The 17862-nt window shown below is 46.8% G+C and overlaps 2 protein-coding genes across 4 annotated transcripts in view; one reads left to right on the top strand and one right to left on the bottom strand.

Moving 5' to 3' along the window:
* Positions 1–3083, bottom strand: part of GTF2H3 (general transcription factor IIH subunit 3) — a 30029-nt gene extending 26946 nt beyond the window's left edge. For 2 of the 3 annotated variants that reach the window (XM_039472219.2, XM_039472218.2), the window contains exon 1: positions 2931–3083. In XM_039472219.2, the coding sequence (XP_039328153.1) occupies positions 2931–2933 (3 nt within the window). In that variant the 5' untranslated portion in view covers positions 2934–3083. Of the gene's footprint in view, positions 1–2687; positions 2805–2930 lie in introns of those variants that run through there. The other variant, XM_039472220.2, reaches the window with a different exon arrangement.
* A 44-nt stretch (positions 3084–3127) lies between these two features.
* On the top strand, positions 3128–17861 carry EIF2B1 (eukaryotic translation initiation factor 2B subunit alpha). The gene is made up of 9 exons (XM_074402079.1): positions 3128–3261; positions 4386–4487; positions 6470–6606; positions 6718–6834; positions 9722–9838; positions 10309–10373; positions 12703–12778; positions 15480–15605; positions 16985–17861. The coding sequence occupies exons 1-9, from the start codon at positions 3249–3251 to the stop codon at positions 17147–17149; spliced, it is 918 nt and encodes a 305-aa protein (XP_074258180.1). The 5' UTR covers positions 3128–3248; the 3' UTR covers positions 17150–17861.
* The last annotated feature ends 1 nt before the right edge of the window (position 17862 follows it).

Below are 17862 nucleotides of genomic sequence, written 5' to 3' on the forward strand. Positions count from 1 at the left end.
AGGTCGAGAGATTGAGACCATCCTGGTCAACATAGTGAAACCCCGTCTCTACTAAAAATACAAAAAATTAGCTGGGCATGGTGGTACGTGCCTGTAATCCCAGCTACTCAGGAGACTGAGGCAGGAGAATTGCTTGAACCCAGGAGGTGGAGGTTGCGGTGAGCCGAGATCATGCCATTGCACTCCAGCCTGGGTAACAAGAGTGAAACTCCGTCTCAAAAAAAAAAAAAAAGAAGTAACTTTTCCTAAGTCACATATGGTCTCCTAGCAAGTGACAAGGCCAAAGCCCTGTTCTAAAGACAGGTCTACTTGACTCTAAAGACTGTGGCTCTTCCCTGCTCCACTGCCCACCTCTGACCAGCACCAGCTCTAACTGACCCTTTTCTAGTGACACTCAGCACTTACTATTTCATTTTACAGTTAGTTGTGTTTCTGATCTCTCTTCTTAATCCTGCCCACTTAGACTTTGGACTTCTTAAAACATAATGGATTTTGCTAATCTTAGGATAAAATAACATATGTACATCAGGACTGGTGCAGTGGCTCACACCTGTAATCCCAACACTTTGGGAGATCGAGGCAGGAGGATCACTTCAGTCCAGGAGTTAGAGACCAGCCTAGGCAATATAGTGAGTCCTCATCTCTACTTTTTTAAATAGAAAAGCAAAACAAGGCCGGGCGCGGTGGCTCCAGCCTGTAATCCCAGCACTTTGGGAGGCCGAGGCGGGTGGATCACAAGGTCAAGAAATCGAGACCATCCTGGTCAACATGGTGAAACCCCGTCTCTACTAAAAATACAAAAAATTAACTGGGCATGGTGGTGCGTGCCTGTAATCCCAGCTACTCAGGAGGCTGAGGCAGGAGAATTGCCTGAACCCGGGAGGCAGAGGTTGCGGTGAGCCAAGATCGCGCCATAGCACTCCAGCCTGGGTAACAAGAGCGAAACTCCGTCTCAAAAAAAAAAAAAAAAAAAAGCAAAACAAAAAAAATGTGTAAATCACACAATGAAGTGCCTAGGACAGAAGCACTTAATATAGCTGTGTCTGCTAGACAGAAGAAGTGTTGCCTATAAAGAAAGGTGTGCATCTATATACATGCAATGTCCCTGTGAATCTCCCTCTTTGGTTCACTACCTTATTTGCAGACAGGGGTGATGCCAGGCCTGCCTCCCAGGGTTGTGGTATGGTTTCACATCAATTAAGAGAAAATGGACAATTATTACAGTTCCTTTTTTTTTTTGAGATGGGAGTCTCACTCTATTGCCCAGGCTGGAGTGCAATGGTGTGATCTCGGCTCACTGCAACCTCCACTTCCTGGATTCAAGTGACTCTCCTGCCTCAACCTCCCAAGCAGCTGGGATTACAGACGCATGTCACCATGCCCAGCTATTTTTTGTATTTTTAGCAGAGACAGAATTTCACCATGTTGGTCAGGCTGGTCTTGAACTCCTGACCTCGTGATCCACCCACCTCGGCCTCCCAAAGTGTTGGGATTACAGGTGTGAGCCACCACACCCGGCCTGTTACAGTTCCTGAAAGGATTCCCCTATCTCTATTCTTGCTCCCCACAGTCCAATTTCCACATAACAGCCAAAGTGATCTTTTAATTGCAAATCAGATCATAATATTTCCTGGCTTCAAACTCTACAGTGTCTTTATATGGCACCTAAAAATAAGGTCTCTCAGGGCCAATAAGGCCCTGTATGACCGAAACTGACTGATTCTCTGATCTTATCCCTCTAGCCTCCTTTTTCTTTAAGACACGAAAGTTTAATGCACGAATGAGTCTCCCCATCATCCTCTATCCACAAGCTCTTCATTTCTCTCTTCTCAGTGTAATTTGGTAGCTCAATTTGCCACAAGACCTTTGCAGTTAAAGTGCACTTCCCCCACAACTTCACAGAATCATTCAAGTCGGTTTCAATATCCTGCTCTTTTCCTAGAGCACTATCTAAAACAGTTCCTCCTTGATCCTACACATAATGTACTATTGTAACTAGGACCATACTATTACATCACCTTCATAGTTCGTCATCCTTTGAAAAATATATTTTTTAATTTTTTTTTTTTTTTTGAGACATAGTCTCGCTCTATCGTCAGGCCGGAGTGCAGTGGCGCGATCCCGGCTCACTGCAACTTCCGTTTTCCGGTTTCAAGCAATTCTCCTGCCTCAGCCTCCCGAGAAGCTGGGATTACAGGCACGTGCCACCATGCCCAGCTAATTTTTTGTACTTTTAGTAGAGACGGGGTTTCACCACGTTGGCCAGGATGGTCTCGATCTCTTGACCTCGTGATCCGCCCCCCTTGGCCTCCCAAAGTGCTGGGATTACAGGCGTGAGCCACCGCGCCCGGCCTTTTTAAATTTTTTTATTGATGAGGTCGTGCCCTGTCGCCCAGACTGGGTACCGTGGTGCGATCATAGCTCACTGAAGCCTTGAAATCCCGGGCTCAAGTGATTCTACCGCCTCAGCCTCCCGAGTAGCTGGGACCAGAGGCATGCGCCACCATACCCGGCTAATTATTATTATTATTATTAATTTTTTTTTTTAAGAGATGGCGTCTGGCCGTGTTGCCCAGGCTGGTCTTGAACTCTCTGGTTAAGTGATTCTCCTGCCTCGGCCTCCCAAAGTGTTGGGATTACAGACCTAACCCACCGCGCCCGGCTGAAATTATTTTCGTCTGTCTCACCTACTAGACTGTAACCTCCACGAGGGCCCCTGTCTGTCACGATCTCTGCTCCAATGCAAAAAATAACGCCTACACACAGGAGGCGATCCAAAAATATTTGCTGAGTGGATGAATGCCTTGGCTACTCCTCTAAACACCAAACGGGTTCCACCCAGCCCAAAAGACACACTCCATTTGGCGGGTGGTAGCGGAACAGAGCCCGCCGAGCCCCGGAGTCGGAGTTCTGCCCTGCAGGGTGCTCACCATCTGACCCCATAGCTGCCCCAGCACCTCAGCGCAGAGCAAGCGGTGATCGATCAGGCGAGTGTCTCAGATCCTGCGCAGCCCAACGTCTGGCGCCCCGGCGTGACTCGCCGGGTATTTTAACCCGGCCCAGCCCGCTAAGCACCGGAAGTGGAATACAGAGGTGCGCCGGAAGTAAGGTACAGAAGTGCGCCGGAAGTGGGGTGCGGAGGTGTGCCGCGCGCTGTCAGACTGGCTCGCAGGCGGCGCGGCCGGCGGACGCGTTCGAGACTGCGCGGGCGTCTCGTGTCCCCTGGGGCTCCGCAGCAGAACAACACCATGGACAAAATGGGTAAATCAGGACAGGACAGCGCTGCAGAGCCCTTCAGGGGTCCCCCCAACCTCTCACACCCAGGCTGAGCTCCCGGAGAGATTTCTTTCGAATTTCAGGCTGCTCCTCTGGATGTGTTTCCTCGAGGAATCCCCCGCTGCTCTTGTTTTCAAGGATGCGCCCTGACAGTATCTGCAGACACCCCTCCCATACATACGCTCCTTCCCAGTGGCCGTCTCCAGAAGGCCCTTCACAGTTTTGAAGTAGGAGTAAGACTCCCTGCCCTGTTGGATCTGTTACTAAAATTAGAATGAATAAGGCATATTTGATGTGTTTATCTAGTATGGCTATTCAGGTGTTTTATTAAGTGAACAACAAGGGCAAACGAATACAGTTTTCCTGTAAAGAAATAAAGGGGAGTGGGTGGAATTCTATATGTAGTATTTGTACATGTATGTGTCTGTGAGTAGACTTGTATTAGCGTAGACTGGAGGGCCGCAGGAGAAATTGGTAAGGGGGTTGACTCTGGGATCCTCTCAGATCTTAGGGCCAAGGATGGAAGAGAGGGTGACTTTTCATCATCGTTTACTCGAGCTTAATTTTTAGACCTTGCACACCAGTAGCTTTTTTAAAATAAGAAGGAGATCTTGCAAACAGTAAGGTGGTGTTTTCTCTATTCCCATCAATTTTCATTGTTCTCTGAAACCAAATACCCTAAAAAGAAAAGTTTTTTTTTTTTTTTTTTTTTTTTTGAGACGGAGTTTCGCTCTTGTTACCCAGGCTGGAGTGCAATGGCGCGATCTCGGCTCACCGCAACCTCCGCCTCCTGGGTTCAGGCAATTCTCCTGCCTCAGCCTCCTGAGTAGCTGGGATTACAGGCACGTGCCACCATGCCCAGCCGATTTTTTGTATTTTAGTAGAGACGGGGTTTCACCATGTTGACCAGGATGGTCTCGATCTCTTGACCTCGTGATCCACCCGCCTCGGCCTCCCAAAGTGCTGGGATTACAGGCTTGAGCCACTGTGCTCGGCGAAAAGTATTTTTTAAATTATTTTGCTTCTTAAAGCCAACAGTCATTAACAAGCTCTCTTGCCTTACATGTTGCTAAATGAATTAGATGAATCACTTTTTTCACTTTTTCCAGAGTTAATTGAATACTTTAAGTCTCAGATGAAAGAAGATCCTGACATGGCCTCAGCAGTGGCTGCCATCCGGACGTTGCTGGAGTTTTTGAAGAGAGATAAAGGTACAGAAGTTCATCTATGAACACTTTGGGACTTAGGAAAGGCTTTTTTTTTTTTTTTTTTTTTTTAAGAGACAGAGTCTCACTCTGTCACCCAGGCTGGGGTGCAGTGGCATAATCTCAGCTCACTGCAACCTTTGCCTCCTGTGTTCAAGCGATTCTCCTGCCTCAGCCTTGAGTAGCTGGGATTACAGGTGCATGCTGCCACACCATGCTAAATTTTTTGTGTTTTAATAGAGATAAGGTTTCACCATGTTGCCCAGGCTGGGCTTGAATTCTTGAGCTCAGGCAATCCACCTGCCTCAGCCTCCCAAAGTGCTAGGATTACAGGCTTGAGCCAATACACCCAGCCTTTTTATTTTTGAGACTGAGTTTTGCCCTTGTCTCCCACGCTGGAGTGCAATGGTGCCATCTCAGCTCACTGCAACCTCTGCCTCTTGAGTTCAAGTGATTCTCCTGCCTCAGCCTTTTGAGTAGCTGTGATTATAGGCATGCACCACCACACCTGGCTAATTTTTATATTTTTAGTAGAGATGGGGTTTCACCATGTTGGCCACACTGGTCTTAAACTCCTGACCTCAGGTGATCCGCCCGCCTTGGCCTCCCAAAGTGCTCGGATTACAGGCGTGAGTGTGCCACTGTGCCTGGCCAGGAAAGTCTTCTAATGACTCTTAGAAATGAAGAAAGTGAGAGATGCATGTTTGTCTGCGTAAAGTAATACAGTTCCAAGCACAGCTTCTGCCTTCATTTCAGACCTTTCAATTGGAGAGAGCCCTTACGTTACCAAAAGGATCCCTTTCATAAGTGAAATATACTTTGAATCAAGGGTGATTATTTTATATCTTGTTAACCATGATGCTTAAATTACAGCAGCAGTTCAGCTTTGTAAGTGTTTATTAGACTTCCACCTTGTGCCAGATTCTGTACAGATGCTACAGGGAATGTTCCAGAATAAATTCTGGTATTAGTATTATTTATTGTGATGTCTTAATTCAGCATCCTAAATGTAAGCATCTGGGTATAGCATGAAATCTTGTATAAGCAAAATAACAATAAGGCCTTTAATCTGAAAGGCTGGCCTAGAGATACCCATCTCTAAGGCAACCTCCAGTGTCTTCCCATTGCTCTTAAAATGACATCCAGACAACCTTAGCCTCACCAATACCACCTTGCAGACCTCATGTGCCACTGCTACTTACTGTCTTTCCGTGCCGTACCTCACTAAACCGTGCTTCAGCCCTCCCTGGCCTCTTGTTTCTTATACCAAGTTTGTTCTTATCTAAGGTCTTTGCATTGGTACTGTGTATGCCTGGAACCTTTCCCACTGGAAATGTGGCTGGATGCTTTCTTACTCAAGTCTCAGTTTTAATGGACCCCATTCCAACAGGCCATTCCTGTTAACTAGACTTGCTCATCATTCTGCTTTTTTCTTTCCTTGTTACAAATATCTGTAATTCACTTGTTTCTTTGCTTTTATTGTTTGTTTTTGTTTTTTGAGACCAGGTCTCACTCTGTTGCCCAGGCTGGAGTGAAGTGGCACCATCATAGATCACTGCAGCTTCAGACTCCTAGGCTCAAGCAATCCTCCTGCCTCAGCCTGCCACAGCCCCCCATACCTGGCCGATTTATACAATTTTTGTAGAGACAAGCTCTTACTATGTTGCCGAGGCTGGTCTTGAACACTTGGCCTCAAGCAATCCTCCTGCTTCAGCCTCCTAAAGGCTGAGGATTACAGGTGTGAGCCACTGCACCTGGCTTGATTTCTATGTGTGCATGTTTACTGTCCGCTTCTTCTATTAGAATAAAAACTCCATCAGAGCAGAACCCTGCCTGTCTTGCTCACTGATGGATCCTTAGCATCTAGAATAGTGCCTGGTATATAGTACGTAACCAGTAAATATTAACTGAATGAATGAATGAGTTGCAGACCCAGGCTGGGCTGTGGTCCTAACATGAACATCACATTCCTTGTTGAATCATTCCAGGGGAGACAATCCAGGGCCTGAGGGCGAATCTTACCAGTGCCATAGAAACCCTGTGTGGTGTGGACTCCTCCGTGGCAGTGTCCTCTGGCGGGGAGCTCTTCCTTCGCTTCATCAGCCTTACCTCCCTGGAATACTCCGTAAGCCCCTGTTCTCCCTGGGGTTACCTTTCCACTTCTCCGTTTAGTGACAGACACTCTCAGCATTACCTGGATCTTTCCTGTCCCCTCAGTGTGCTCTTTTCTTCCTAGGATTACTCCAAATGTAAAAAGATCATGATCGAACGGGGAGAACTTTTTCTCAGGAGAATATCACTGTCAAGAAACAAAATTGCAGATCTGTGCCACACTTTCATCAAAGACGGGGCGGTGAGTGGATAACCATCGTGCGTGGTAATGAGGAGCAAGGGCTTTGAGTTACACTGCCTGGGGTGAAATCCTGGCTCTGCCACTCACTTGCTGTGTAGACTTGGATAAGTCACTTAACCTCTCTGCACAGTTTTCTTCTGTGAAATAAGGGTGACAGTAGTACCTACCTCCCAGGGTTGTTGTGAGGATTAAATGAGGCAGGACGTGTAAGGGGCAGGGGGTGTGAGGGCTTGGTATTGTGCCTGGCACATAGTAAGGGCTGTGTGAATGTAGATCTTGTTATTAGAGATGGCTGTCATTGTAAACAGGCAGAGAGGGACAGTGGGACAGCATGGGTGATTCTAGATTTAATACAGTATTTTACTAAAGAAATACTTTCATGATTGTGTAGTAAATCTGAATTAAATCAACACAGAACAGCTCTTGTCACTGGTCAACACTGAGTACTTTCTTAGTGAAGGTTAGCAATAGGGGGAGATTGAGGGAGATTTTCTTTTTACCTTCATTTTAGATGCTATTGCAGAGATGCGAAGCTGCCAGGCGTTTGTAAGTGAGGACAGACAGGACGTGCGAGCTGAGCCGGTCTCCCAGCACAGGGTGATCAGACTTTCATGTGCGCCTCCCGCCAGCACACTTCCTTTTGCTACCTAGGCCTCCCTGACCGTAAAATCATTTACTTGCATTTTGACTCTTAAATTTTGTCCTTCATTTTATTGGCCCCTTCCCATCCTTTGAAGTATGGTATTAAAGGCATAATAGATGTGAGTGAAACGTGTACAAAAGCCAGTTGCAAACAAAGCCTTTTTTGGGCAAGTGGAGGCAAGGTCATGATTGCTGCTTGCTGAGGCCTTCTCCTTCCACAGACCTGCTGTGGCGTCAGAACTGTGTGGGTTTTCGTTTGCTCTAGTGTAGTGTGTGTGGTATGTGTGTACTTCACCTATAGTCACCTACTCGGGACTGATTTAGACAATTTACAGCAGAGCTGCTCAGATTTGAACATGCAGAGGAGTCGGCTGGGGTCTTATTAAATGCAGATTTGGATTCACTGTTATCTGGGCTAGGGCCTAAGAACCTTTCTTTTTCTTTTTATTTTTTTTTTTTGAGACGGAGTTTCGCTCTTGTTACCCAGGCTGGAGTGCAATGGCGCGATCTCGGCTCACCGCAACCTCCGCCTCCTGGGTTCGGGCAATTCTCCTGCCTCAGCCTCCTGAGTAGCTGGGATTACAGGCACGTGCCACCATGCCCAGCTAATTTTTTTGTATTTTTAGTAGAGATGGGGTTTCACCATGTTGACCAGGATAGTCTCGATCTCTCTACCTCGTGATCCACCCGCCTCGGCCTCCCAAAATGCTGGGATTACAGGCTTGAGCCACCGCGCCCGGCCAGAACCTGCCTTTCTAACAGGTTCTCAGGCAAGGCCCAGAAAGAAGCTAGAGAGCCGGGTCTGCCGTCTCGTCTTACTCCATCTTCCACACTCTTCCTTAGAAAGGAGGTTATGGAGGCTGGGCATGGTAGCTCATGCCTGTAATCCCAGTGTTTTGGAAAGCCAAGATGGGCGGATTGCTTGAGTCCAGGAGTTCAAGACCAGCCTGTACAACATGGCGAAACCCCATCTCTACTAAAAATATAAAAAATTAGCCAGGAGTGGTGGTGTGCTCCTGTGGTCTCAGCTACTTGGGAGGCTGAGGTGGGAGAATCACCTGAACCTGGGAAGTTGAGAGTGCCATGAGCCGACATCATACCAGTGCACTCCAGCCTGGGCAACTGGAATGAGTTCCTATCTCACCAAAAAAAAAGGAAAAAGAAATGAGGTAACGGGCCCACTGTTGTGGCTTTTGTCTGTCATCCCAGCCAGAGGTTCACTTGAGGCCCGAATTCAACACTAGCCTGAGCAACATGTAGAGGCCCTGTCTCTACAAAAAATAAAATAAATTAGCTAGTTATAGTGGAAAAAAAGAAAAGAGGTTATGTATAAGTGTCTACATGTTGCATCCATGCCACAGATAGGCTGTGTTTACCCCACGCAGTGTTTATCGATTCAAATAAATTAGCCGTCATTTCAAAATTGGATTTTTGGCCCCTCTAAGCAAAACCATCACCTGGTCTAGTGGTTGTGAGGCCACATGTCACAACAGCTGGAGCTGAAGAGTCCTGGGTCTCTGTAGCCTTTTCTTTTTGAGACAGGGTCTCACTCTATTGTCCAGACTGGAGTGCACTGGCACAATTACGGCTCACTGCAGACTCAGCCTCCCAGGCTTGAGTGATCCTCCCAGCTCAGCCTCCCAAATAGCTGGGACTAAAGGCACGTGCCACTGCATCCAGCTAATTTTTGTTATTTTTTGTAGAGATGCGGTCTTGTCAAGTTGCCCTTGGCAAGGGCAAGGCAAGTTGACTGTTTTTTTACTCCTGGGCTCAAGCAGTCCTCCCACCTTGGCCTCCCAAAATGCTGAGATTACAGGCATGAGCCACCACATCCAGCCTTCCATAGCCTTTTCACTTTGCTGCTGGTCTCACCCAACCTATTGCAGTGACTTCTGCTACCTACCTGGTGCCTGCAGGCCTGAGTGTGCAAACCAGGTCTTAGAAATAGGCAAACCAACCCAAGGGAACCTCATGGAGCCTTGAGCTATCCAGACTTTTGTATCTCATGGGTAACACTGCATGGGAGTTCCATTTCTGCACCTGCTATGGGATGTGAGAGCTGGCAGAAATGGTTTCAGCTTGCAAATGGGATGGAAACTCTACCATCAGGTCTCCTTTCTGATCGTGGTTGATTTGTGAGAGAGAGTACGGAGATGCTTGGGGTGTCAGGAACGCGCCACAGTGCAGAGGGTGTGGGTGAGCACCAAGGAGCCTGCCCCTTTGATAAAGCTTTCTCGGTCCACAGAGAATATTGACTCATGCCTACTCCAGAGTGGTCCTCAGAGTCCTGGAAGCAGCCGTGGCAGCCAAGAAGCGATTCAGTGTATACGTCACAGAGTCCCAGCCTGATTTGTCAGGGCAAGTACCTTTCTTTTCAGTTATGTGCCCAGCCATCATTTTACAGAGCAAACTGCAGATTAGAGTCCAACAGGAACAGACTAGAATGTGCCCCCAACTTGCCAGCAGCAGTCAGCATTGCCTTTCGTTCTGCCTTTTCCTGCCTCTGGAAGAAAAATCGCTGAATTTGCAGCAGGTGCCAGTACAGAATCTAGGGGTTTCACTTAAGTAGTTAAATCCGTGGAAGAGCAGAGATTGTATTGATGAAAAAAAGGACTCATGTCTCCATCTCTCTAGATAATAAAAGCAAAACTTCCTAAAGAACCCAAAATCTTCTTTCCTTAGTCCAAAGTCTTGGGATCTGTCCCTTAATGCATTAGGATTAATGTGAGTTTCAAGCAGACATCCACTGTCCACATTAAGTGACTCATCATACATCACTGTGAGACTGTCTTATACTTTCTCTAACATTCTCAAAATGTCATCTTCAGTAAGAAAATGGCCAAAGCCCTCTGCCACCTCAACGTCCCTGTCACTGTGGTGCTGGATGCTGCTGTTGGGTGAGTGCCCATTTTCCCCAGCCATTGTCAGCCTCCCCCACCCCACACTGGCTCACAGCAGGGTTTTCAGATTGAAGTTTGAGTCCCATTCATAAAACCACACCAGGTAGCATCCTGCTTCTTAATTAATAGCTGCCCTAAACCAGCAAGCTCATTAGGAGGTTATGATAGCATACACAGAAGACAGAGCTAGCTGTGGGATGTTGGGGACAGTGGGAATTATGTCTATAGCTTTATGGCTATAAGGGTGTTTTTTTGTTTGTTTTTTTGTGTGACAGTTTTGCTCTGTTGCCCAGGCAGGAGTGCAGTGGTGTGATCTTGGCTCACTGCAGCCTCTGCCTTCCAGGTTGAAGTGATTCTTCTGCCTCAGCCTCCCAAGTAGCTGGGATTACACGCCACCATGCCGGCTAATTTTTTTGTATTTTTAGCAGAGGTGGGGTTTCACCATGTTGGCCAGGCTGGTCTTGAACTCCTGACTTCAGGTGATCCGCCCACCTCAGCCTCCCAAAGTGTTGGGATTACAGGCGTGAGCCATCACGCCCGGCCAGTGTGAGTGCATTTTAAGAGCAAAGTACAAAGGTCAGTTAGGATCCACAGAGGATAATCGGGGCTCTCCATTTCTTTGAAGACCTGACTGTCCTCGGAGGCATGCTGGGATGCTTTGTTTCACCTAGGAGATGCAACTTCTGTCCCAAAGCCAAGGTCACGTGTTCCTGGGTTTATCAGTGTATTTCACAAGAGAAAACAAGAATAATGATCTCTTGGAATGAAAACAAGATAGAAGTTTAAGGAAATTAGGAATGTGTTCAAAAGTAAGCATTTCAAGGAATTCTACTAATTGCTCATTTTAAAAAGTAAATTGGCCTTCATCCTACCAGAAAGATTCTTAAGGCTGGGCACAGTGGCTCATACCTGAGGCAGGTGGATTGCCAGAGTCCAGGAGTTAGAGACCAGCCTGGGCAACACAGCGAAACCCCATCTCTACAAAAAAATTTCAAAATTAGCTGGGCATGGTGGTGAGGGCCTCTGGTTCCAGCTACCTGGGAGGCTGAAATGGGAGGATCACTTGAGCCCAGGAGGTAGAGGTTTGGGCTGAGATCATGCTGCTGCACTCTAGCCTGGGCAAAGAGTGAGACCCTATCTCAAAAAAAAAAAAAAAAAAAAAAGGAGAGATTTTTAAATTGCATAACACTTTTGCCCAATTTCAGATCACATCAGATTTTTAAAATTTTGTTTGGGGCTGGGCACAGTGGCTCACATCTGTAATCCCAGCACTTTGGGACACCCAGGTGGGTGGATCATGAGGTCAGGAGCTTGAGATCAGCCTGGCCAACATGGTGAAACCCCGTCTCTATTAAAAATACAAAAAAATTAGCTGGGCATGATGGCACACGCCTATAATCCCAGCTACTCAGGAGGCTGAGGCAAGAGAATTGCTTGAACCCAGGAGGCGGAGGTTGCAGTGAGCGGAGGTCATGCCATTGTACTCCAACCTGGGCAACAGAGCGAGACTCCGTGTTGAGGAAAGAAAATATGTTTGGCTTGTACTGAAGTAGAACAGAAAGTAGGGGGACACCACACTCGGACGGATGGCGGCTGTGTCAGGACATTCTTGCTTCAGTTACACACATGTATGTGTGTACGCGCCGGGTAGCAGTGTGAAGTCTGTGTCTCATTGTGGGGTCAAAAAATGTTCCTGGTAACAATGCCAGGGGTTGATCATCCCATGTTAAGTGCTCTTTAAGAAAACAGGTGCTGGGCACAGTGGCTCATGCCTGTAATCCCAGCACTTTGGGAGGCTGAGGCGGGTGGATCACGAGGTCAAGAGATCGAGACCAACCTGGTCAACATGGTGAAACCCCGACTCTACTAAAAATACAAAAATTAGCTGGGCATGGTGGCACACGCCTGTAGTCCCAGCTACTCGGGAGGCTGAGGCAGGAGAATTGCCTGAACCCAGGAGGCGGAGGTTGCAGTGAGCCGAGATCGCGCCATTGCACTCCAGCCTGGGTAACAAGAGCGAAACTCCGTCTCAAAAAAAAAAAAAAAAAAAAACAGGTGCCGGGCGTGGTGACTCATGCCTGTAATCCCAGCACTTTGGGAGGCCAGGGCGGGTGGATCACTTGAGGTCAGGAGTTTCAAACCAGCCTGTCCAACATGGTGAAACCCCGTCTTTAAAAAAAAAAAACCAACCAACCAACAAACAAAAAAAACAGGTAGTTATGGAGGAACTTACCTTGATAGAAATGGAATACTGACCTTTCCAGATGATGAGGCTACTAACTAGTGCCAAGAAAATAAAGCATGAAAAGCTTTTTTTCCCCCTTAGCTACATCATGGAGAAGGCAGATCTTGTCATAGTTGGTGCTGAAGGAGTCGTTGAAAACGGAGGAATTATTAACAAGGTAAGAGCATCAGTTCTCCCCAGCTCCCTACTCAAGGCTTGAAGGGGTCTTGCTGATCTAGGACCCACAGCAGGGTTGTTCCTGGTGGTTCATTCTAATCCTGTTTCGCTTCAGGAGTTCATCAGAGCACTGAGTTGTTGCCCAGTTCCCATAAGCCATTGCTGTGGTCAGTCCAATTTTGGTCAGATTTTTCTTTTTTTTAGATTGATCTACGTAAATGAAGACAATGTGATTTTTTAGTCAGGTGTGATGGCTCATACCTGTAATCCCAGCAATTTGAGAGGCCAGGGTGGGAAGATCACTTGAGGCCATGAGTTCAAGAGCAGCCTGGGCAACATAGTAAAATCCTGTCTCTACAAAAAATTGAAAGAATTAGCTGGGCATGGTAGTGCTTGCCTGTAGTTCCAGCTGCTCAGGAAGCCGAGGCAGGAGGATCACTTGAGTCCAGGAATTTGAGGTTGCAGTGTTAGGATCACACTACTGCACTCTAGCCTGGACGATGGTGAGACCCTGGCTCAGAAAAAAAAAGCTTTGTTTGTATTTACACAAAATGGGCTTGAATTGGAATTGGGATTTTGTCTGTTTTGTGTTTACATTTGTTATCCTTTATGTGTGTATATATTTATGTATGCACATATGTATACACAGAAAGAATACACAAATGTTTTACATTAAAAAATACATATTCATATATAAATATATGTAAATATAATATATAACATATATATTTATTTTTATTATTATATATTTTTTCCAATGGAGTCTTGCACTGTTGCCCAGCCTGAAGTGCACTGGCACGACCTCTGCTCACTGCAACCTTTCACCTCCAGGGTTCAAGTGATTTTCCTGCCTCAGCTCCCAAGTAGCTGGGATTACAGGTGTCTGCCACCATGCCCAGCTAATGTTTTGTATTTTTAGTAGGGATGGGATTTCACTATGTTGGCCAGGCTGGTCTTGAACTCCTAACCTCATGATCTGCCCACCTCAGCCTCCCAAAGTGCTGGGATTACAGGCGTGAGCCACCATGCCTGGCCAATATATATTAGAGACCAGTTCACGCTGTTGCCCAGGCTAGAGTGCAGTGTAGTGTAGTAGAGTGGTGATAGCTGACTGCAATCTTGAACTCCTAGCCTGAAGCAATCCTTGCACTTCCCGAAGTGCTAGGATTACAGGCGTGAGCCACCATGGCCAGCCTGTCATTTGTTTTCATCGTAATTGAGCACACTTTACCTCAATTTTTGATTACAATTTCTTTATCCATTGTTTAATTTAGATAGGTTTCATGAAAGCTTTTTTTAGTTAAAATATATATAACAAGGCATGGTGGCTCACGCCTGTAATCCCAGCACTTTGGGAGGCTGAGGCAGGTGGATCACCTGAGGTCAGAAGTTTGAGACCAGCCTGGCCAACAAGGTGAAACCCTGTCTCTACCAAAAAAAAAAAAAAAAAAAAAAGCCAGGCGCAGTGACTCATGCTTGTAATCACAGCACTTTGGGAGGCCAAGGCAGGCGGATCACAAAGTCAAGAGATTTGAGACCATCTTGGCCAGTATGGTGAAATCCCGTCTCTACTAAAAATACAAAAAAAATTAGCTGGACGTGGTGGCACTCACCTGTAGTCCCAACTAGTCTGGAGGCTGAGACAGGAGAATCGCTTGAACCCAGGAGGCAAAGGTTGCAGTGAGTGGAGATCGCGCCACTGCACTCCAGCCTGGCAACAGAGTGTGAGACTCTGTCTCAAAAAAAAACCCAATAATTAGCAGGCATGATGGTGAGCACCTGTAATCCCAACTACTTGGGAGGCTGAGGCAGGAGAATCACTTGAACTTGGGAGGCGGAGGTCTGCAGGCAGAGTCTTGAATCACATGGTAACTGCATATTTAACTTTTTGAGAAGGTAATGATCTTCCAGAGCAGCTGTACTACTTTACATTCCCACCAGCAAAGCACAAAGGTTCCAGTTTCTCTACATCCTTGTCAACACTTGTTCTTTTAATTTTTTGAGATGGAGTTTCACTCTTGTTGCCTAGGCTGGAGTGCAGTGGCACAATCTTGGCTCACTACAACTTCCACCTCCTGGGTTTAAGTGATTCTCCTGCCTCAGCCTCCTGAGTAGCTGGGACTACAGGCACGTGCCCCCATGCTCAGCTAATTTTTGGATTTGTAGTAGAGATGGGGTTTCACAGTGTTGGCCAGGCTGGTCTCAAACTCCTGACCTCAGCTGATCTACCCACCTTGGCCTCCCAAAGTTCTGGAATTACAGGTGTGAGCCACTGCACCCAGCCTGTTTTTTAAATTATAGTTATTCTAGAAGGTGGGAAGTGATCTCTCACTGTGTAACGTTGCCCTAAGGAGCTAATGGTGTTGAGGATTTTGTCATGTGCCTAGCGACTATTTTAATATCCTTGGAGAAACATTTATTTTTTTTAAGGTCCTCTTTGATTCGACAGCCAGAATTACATATGTTGTGTATATTCGTAACTTTCTATCGCAGTTTTTAAATTGTTCATTTATTGTAACAGAGACAAGGTCTCACTGTGTTGGCCAGGCTGGTCCCAAACTCTTGGGCTCAAGTGATCCTCCCACCTCAACATCCCAAAATGCTGGGATAGAGGCGTGCGCCGCTCTCCCTGGCCCGCTTTTCTGTGGCTTCTATTTCAAAAGCACTCTAGAGCTCATCCGTTCCACTTTCTGCCTTCCCAGATTGGAACTAACCAGATGGCCGTGTGTGCCAAGGCACAGAACAAACCTTTCTATGTGGTTGCAGAAAGTTTCAAGTTTGTCCGGCTCTTTCCACTAAACCAGCAAGATGTCCCAGATAAGTTTAAGGCAAGAGTTTTCCATATTTGAAGGGGTGCTAAAATCTAAACTGGAACCTTTGGAAAATTGCAGTCCTAAGAATTTCCAGTAATTTTTTCACTTCTACTGCTATTTTCCCCAACACTTGGAATACAAAGATAAATTGGTAGTTGGGCTTACACATTTGTCCCTAGAATTTCGGTCTTTCAGTCTCTTAAGTAGCATCATAGATGGGTAGAGAGGAAGCCAGGAAGCTGGTGGGTAATTCCCAGCTTTGGGCTCAGCTGAGCTCAGCTCTCATTGCCGCAAGTTTAAAACTGTGTGGCTTGGGCAAGTCCTTTCTATTTTTTTTTTTTTTTGAGACGGAGTTTCGCTCTTGTTACCCAGGCTGGAGTGCAATGGCGCAATCTCGGCTCACCGCAACCTCCGCCTCCTGGGTTCAGGCAATTCTCTTGCCTCAGCCTCCTGAGTAGCTGGGATTACAGGCATGTGTCACCATGCCCAGCTAATTTTTTGTATTTTTAGTAGAGACGGGGTTTCACCATGTTGACCAGGATGGTCTCGATCTCTCGACCTCGTGATCCACCCGCCTCGGCCTCCCAAAGTGCTGGGATTACAGGCTTGAGCCACCGCGCCCGGCTAAGTCCTTTCTTTTTAAAAAAAATTTTTACTATTATTATTATTTTTTTTTTTTTTTTTGAGACGGAGTTTCGCTCTTGTTACCCAGGCTGGAGTGCAATGGCGCGATCTCGGCTCACCGCAACCTCCGCCTCCTGGGTTCAGGCAATTCTCCTGCCTCAGCCTCCTGAGTAGCTGGGATTATAGGCACGCGCCACCATGCCCAGCTAATTTTTTGTATTTTTAGTAGAGACAGGGTTTCACCATGTTGACCAGGTTGGTCTCGATCTCTCGACCTTGTGATCCACCCACCTCGGCCTCCCAAAGTGCTGGGATTACAGGCTGGAGCCACCGTGCCCGGCCTACTTTACTATTATTTTTTAAGGCATCCAAGGAAGAAAGGGGCAAGTCCTTTCATTGCGGCCTCTGAACCTGTTTCGTTTTCTGTAAAATGGCATCGTAATATCGGACAGGGTTATGAGGATGGTAAGGTAATCTTACCACAGTGCCTGGCACGCCGCAAGCTCTGTGTAGTGACTCTCCATCTTACCTTGAGAGGTCTAGAGAAGCTAATCCAGCATGAGAATGAGGGGACATGTGATTTACGTTTGTTACATCATAGCTCTCGACGAGCACATTGTCATGATTTGGCTCATGGGCACAACTCTGCCCTCCTCTCTCTTCAGAGAGCAGTGTCAGGAAGTGGCACACTGTTCACTCATGCCAGGGCCCCAGGAGTTCAGAGCCCTGAATATGCAGCGCCGACTAATGTGTACTTCTTATCTCCTCAGTATAAGGCAGATACTCTCAAGGTCGCACAGACTGGACAAGACCTTAAAGAGGAGCATCCGTGGGTCGACTACACCGCCCCTTCCTTAATCACCCTGCTGTTTACCGACCTGGGTGTGCTGACACCCTCAGCAGTCAGTGACGAGCTCATCAAGCTCTATCTGTAACCTGGGGGCCCTCTGCTGCCAAGGTGTGAGTAGCTGCTTGACACCCCAAGTGAGCAAGGCCAAAACTGAGATGTGTTTTAATGAAGATTTATGGCCTAAGGACTTAAAATCAATCATCCATCTTGGAGAACCTTTCTTACTCATTGCATTTCCATCTAAGAATGTGTCAGTTATTCCAAAACCCAACCTAAATTGTTCTTACGCTTTCTAGAAACTTTCATTTTCTGTTTCCAGAAATACAAGTTAGATTATTGGCTACTTAACTGATGAAAGATGAACCCAAGTCCACCTCTCTTCATCCTCCCCTGCACTCGACTGATTTGCCAAAAGCACTGACATGCAGGCCAAAAGGCAGCCACACCCCTCTGCAACAAACGACCAAGGGCAGGCCAGGACATGTCACACGTGGTGCCTTGTGAGAGGCAAGAAACACCTGCTGAATCTGCATCTGGCTTCCCGTGGTGAGCACATTCCTCAACAGGATCAAGCCAAACGGCAAAAACTACCAAGAGAACACGAGGAAGTCCGAAGCCGCATTTAGCCGTGGTACTCCGCGTGGCTCACCACTTAGGATAATGCTTTCTGGAAGATTTGTAAACTGCAACTCTGTGTATGGAAGAGATCTTTAAATGTTTGGGTCCTAAACAGCTTTTTAAAATTATACTTGGAAACAAACTCAGTATCTTTTCAAATACATTCTATGAAAGACTTTG

Source organism: Saimiri boliviensis, chromosome 7 (assembly GCF_048565385.1).
Source record: "Saimiri boliviensis isolate mSaiBol1 chromosome 7, mSaiBol1.pri, whole genome shotgun sequence".
In the NCBI taxonomy this organism is placed as follows: Eukaryota; Metazoa; Chordata; class Mammalia; order Primates; family Cebidae; genus Saimiri; species Saimiri boliviensis.

Excerpts from the sequence above, each read along its gene's own strand:
- EIF2B1 (XM_074402079.1), top strand. Across the intron at positions 6,607-6,717 it reads TTACCTCCCTGGAATACTCC|GATTACTCCAAATGTAAAAA; the intron begins GTAAGCCCCTGT and ends TTTTCTTCCTAG. Across the intron at positions 9,839-10,308 it reads AGCCTGATTTGTCAGGGCAA|AAAATGGCCAAAGCCCTCTG; the intron begins GTACCTTTCTTT and ends ATCTTCAGTAAG.